Genomic DNA, 4,053 nt, shown 5'->3' with positions numbered 1-4,053 from the left:
TAGCTGGTCGACCAGCTGTCCACCAGTTGACCAGCCTGTAGTCAGCTAGTCAAACAGTTTGGCCACCAGTAGGCTATGATCTATCGTCTTACCTAGCATTAACCAGCTTTGACCTGTAATGACCAGCTAAAATCAGTTTAGAATCCTAGCTAGTCTTAGGTGGCATTTTCAGCATGAATCAGAACTGTGTGGATCTGACGAACAAAAATAAAAGTGAAACAGAAGATAACTTTCACTCCGAGTTGTTGATGTTGTTCATGATGGACTATTATATTCTTCTAAAAAATATTTTAAACACTTGTTTTCCTGGGGGTGGGTTTCTGTAATGATTGTCGTTGACCTTACAGGCAAAACTGCCTGAATTAATTGTGGAACTGGAGTCACGCGATTCAGTAACTTGGAGACGGTGACGTAAGAGGCCTTCCGGAACGGTGTTGCAACATAAACCCGGAAACAGCGTTTATAAAGCGAAGAACCTCAAGTGTAGCGTATTCCTGCGCTTCGAGCGTCGAGTCTGCATGTAATCTCTTTTTTGGGGTCAGGATCCCAGACTGACTACGGAGGGTATACCCCTGGGAAACGAATGAAGAAACACGTTTTGCTTCTTTTCACATACAGAGGACTCGTGAGAAAAGGAAAAAAGAGTAAAAGAAGAAAATGGCCAATTTTATATTGCGGAAAGCTGAACCCCAGGACGTGCCTGACTTATTGCGACTCATAAAGGTACGCCATGTTATTAAAGCTTGGAAAAATGAACTAACCATAATTTAAAATGTGCGGATCCCAATAACGAAGCTTGTAAAGCTTGTAGACGACGAATAGCCTAATGTTGTAATGTTGTAATGATGTTCACTGAAAAAATAAGTAATTAAATAAATAAAAATTAATATGAGAGCAAGTTCACTCAAAGTAAACACACAAGCAAACGTTTGTAACTGACAGATGTTTGCCCCATCTGCTTTCCCTTTGTGTTTTCAGCTGAAAATGTATATCGACGTGTTCACCTTACCACAACGTTCTGCTTTGTTAGTCTGTTGATTACGGCGCGTTCAAGTAAAATATTTCCCTTTCACATATTAAACATATGTGCGGTGTATATTAGCTTATAACAAGTTGGTTAAGGCTGATTTTCAAGGATATATAGTTTAAACCTCACATTTTCCATGTTCAATGCGAATAACCTATTAGCGTATCTCTATCTAGCTAACCGACATGAAAAATAATCATGACAAAAATATCTTACGTAAGGGTAACAGCAAGGTAACCTAACGCGTTTCCAAGTATTATGATGTGCATAAAACTGTAGACCTGACTACAGAAGTTATCTTACGTTTATACTTCTGTATTTTAGGAACTTGCAAAATTCGAAGAAATGGAGGAGCAGGTCATTTTGACAGAGAAAGGTGCGTATTTAATCAATCGAGATGGTATAAGTAAAATGGACTCTCAGATCGAAGCTGAATGTGAGAACATAATATATGAGACCGTGAACAAATGGTTGCTTTACAGACCTGCTCGAAGATGGCTTCGGAGATCACCCGTTTTACCACTGCGTCATAGCCGAAGTGCCCAAGGACCAGCAGAGCCTAGAGGGTATGGGTAGGCTACATCATTTCAAGTATTGTTTATGAACTGTTATCAAATATACTAGTTTCGATTATGATTACAACTTTAAATAAACTAATGTGGTGCATTTAAAAATGTATATAGAAATTAAATTTTATTTAGCCAATCGTCTCGGGAAAATGCGCAGCGGAAACCGTTTTGTACGGATTTTAGCGCACGGATTGTATACTCTTAATCTACAGTATCGTAGTATTCCAGCTTTACACATCATTGGATGCGGCTTCTGTTCCAGACGTCATTTAAACAAACATATCTTCTCTCCTATTGATACACTCTCAATGTATCCTCATCTTCAGGTTACAGTCTCTAGCTTTGCCATGTACACGGCTCTTGGCTTGTACAGCGGTGGGCGGGGAGGTAACTGAAAGATTCATTACTCTGTAATGAACATGATCGTGATCATGGAAGGTAAGGAGGCCCTTAGGAAGTGATATGGTGACAAATGTCTCCAATGAGGTCATGTTCACGTCAAGCGGAAGCATGACTCTAAAGCCCAGCCTTATTAACTTACAGTATTCAGACACACACACACACAAAGCTACTCGTTGCAGTTGCTCCAACTCCAAAATCAACCTGTTAACGGAGTCACTCTGTAGTACATCAGTCTGTGGCTGAGAAACCTAATTAAATCGTACATAAGAATTTTTGGCTTCTTTCCAGTAATGATCATATTACAGGCATGGGCAGGAGCTGTCCTTTGTATCTAATAAGAGGGAAATTCCAAAGCCAGTGTTGCTAATTGGATATTGGGAACAGGGCAGGTGGCCAGAGTGCTATATCCTGTTACTGCACAAGTCAGACAGGAAGAGGCCGGTTTACTGCAAATGGACAAACCGCTTCCGGCTCTCCTCAGATGACTCATGCATACTTGCATAAGCACATACCTCAGAGCTGTATTATTCTAGGCGAACCCTATTCCCCTTACTGTTTTTTTTTTTTTTGGGAGGAACACATTCTCACAACTCATTCAGAAACAGCGTTACAAGATGGCATATCATGCTAATGTCTATATTTGTTATGTTTTTTTTTTTTTTTAGGATATACTGTGGTAGGATTTGCCATGTACTACTTCACATATGATCCCTGGATAGGAAAGCTGCTGTACTTGGAGGACTTCTATGTGATGGAGGAGTACAGAGGTAAAACCTTTGCTATATTTAGCCTGAGCTCCTGTGGTGAGCCATTTGTCTGTGTTGCATATGTGTATATACATATACATACATACAGAACTGTGTTCCTGTTTGCCTCTATCCTTGGTTTTGAGTACTTATGGTCTTCCGATTTGTGCTTCAGGGTATGGAATTGGGTCAGAGATTCTGAAGAAACTCAGCGAGGTGAGCTTCACTTTTTCATTATTGGTTTGGCTTGTGCACTCATGTAAACTTGGAGAGGGCATGGTTCCAACACATTTATAAAACAGACTGGTCAAAACGGGTCTCATCTGTTACTGTGACATTTTTCTGACTGCTCCCGGACAAAGGAACAAATGACAATAAAAGAGAAAGAATACAAGTTTAAAATGAATGGTCTAAAATGAATTTCTCAGATATGTTCTTATGTGACTGTTATAGTACAGTTTAGTTAGCAGTGTTAGATGGAGATGGGTTCAGACATGGCTCACTCATTTTCTTCGTGGCTCATCTTCCAGACGGCGGTGAAGACTCGCTGCAGCAGCATGCACTTCATTGTGGCCGAGTGGAACAAGAAATCCATCGAGTTCTACAAGCGACGCGGTGCATCTGACCTATCGCTCCAGGAGGGCTGGCGGCTCTTTGAGATCGACAAGCAGTACCTGCTTAAGATGTCCGCCAAGTAGAGATGGGCGTGATGTGGACACACATCGACACCTCAGCCCCACCCCCCTGGGTGGGGTTTTCTGTTACTTTTTATTTTTTGTGCAAGCAATACAATTCTTTGCTCGTTTCACACATTATATGAAATAAAATGCACAACAGAGATTGTTTTCTTTGTGTTGACATTGTTTTGTTTTAATTGTATTTCTGAATATACAGTTAAAAGTATGTTTTTTTTAAACATCATTTGGTTAATATTTTTGCTTTTCTGAGAGGAAGGGTCTTCTCCCAAAAAATCCTGCAATTCTGAGGATCCAGACAGATTGTAAAAATGATCTGTGGCAGGTGTCAATGTTCTCAGTGTTACTCAGCTATCTCCCGTATCGGGTTACTTCCATATAATGCAATCATAGCCATAAAAATATACATATTCTTTATGGCTGTAATTACATTTTATTACATTGTGTGCTTCAGCCTTTACCCATGCGTGATGGAAGTGCACAGTCCATTCCGAAACATTTTCACATTTAAAGGAAGCTCATTCTAAATGTACTGATGGAAAAAAATGTGGAAAAACTGGTTTTCCAGACAGATTCAGATGATGCAATTTGATTTGGGTAGGCTGTCTCAGCTG

General features: G+C 40.1%; 1 protein-coding gene across 2 annotated transcripts; it reads left to right on the top strand.

Moving 5' to 3' along the window:
- The first annotated feature begins 455 nt into the window (after positions 1-455).
- sat1a.2 (spermidine/spermine N1-acetyltransferase 1a, duplicate 2) lies at positions 456-3,589 on the top strand. 2 transcript variants are annotated; one of them, XM_064350738.1, is made up of 6 exons: positions 456-723; positions 1,352-1,403; positions 1,510-1,599; positions 2,664-2,765; positions 2,920-2,960; positions 3,275-3,589. In XM_064350738.1, the coding sequence occupies exons 1-6, from the start codon at positions 658-660 to the stop codon at positions 3,440-3,442; spliced, it is 519 nt and encodes a 172-aa protein (XP_064206808.1). In that variant the 5' UTR covers positions 456-657; the 3' UTR covers positions 3,443-3,589. The 2 variants fall into 2 exon arrangements, with proteins under 2 accessions (XP_064206808.1, XP_064206809.1); XM_064350739.1 differs by having other exon boundaries at positions 457-723; positions 1,510-1,593.
- The last annotated feature ends 464 nt before the right edge of the window (positions 3,590-4,053 follow it).

Source organism: Anguilla rostrata, chromosome 9, assembly GCF_018555375.3.
Source record: "Anguilla rostrata isolate EN2019 chromosome 9, ASM1855537v3, whole genome shotgun sequence".
NCBI classification, from domain to species: domain Eukaryota; kingdom Metazoa; phylum Chordata; class Actinopteri; order Anguilliformes; family Anguillidae; genus Anguilla; species Anguilla rostrata.
This window is presented reverse-complemented; position numbering and strand designations above follow the sequence as displayed.

What these genes read in the sequence shown, in the direction of transcription:
- sat1a.2 (XM_064350738.1), top strand. Translation starts at nt 658, where the DNA reads ATGGCCAATTTTATATTGCGGAAAGCTGAACCCCAGGACGTGCCTGAC. An exon ending in ACTTATTGCGACTCATAAAG is followed by an intron (nt 724 to 1,351) that starts GTACGCCATGTT and finishes TCTGTATTTTAG; the next exon opens with GAACTTGCAAAATTCGAAGA. An exon ending in TGTGATGGAGGAGTACAGAG is followed by an intron (nt 2,766 to 2,919) that starts GTAAAACCTTTG and finishes TTTGTGCTTCAG; the next exon opens with GGTATGGAATTGGGTCAGAG.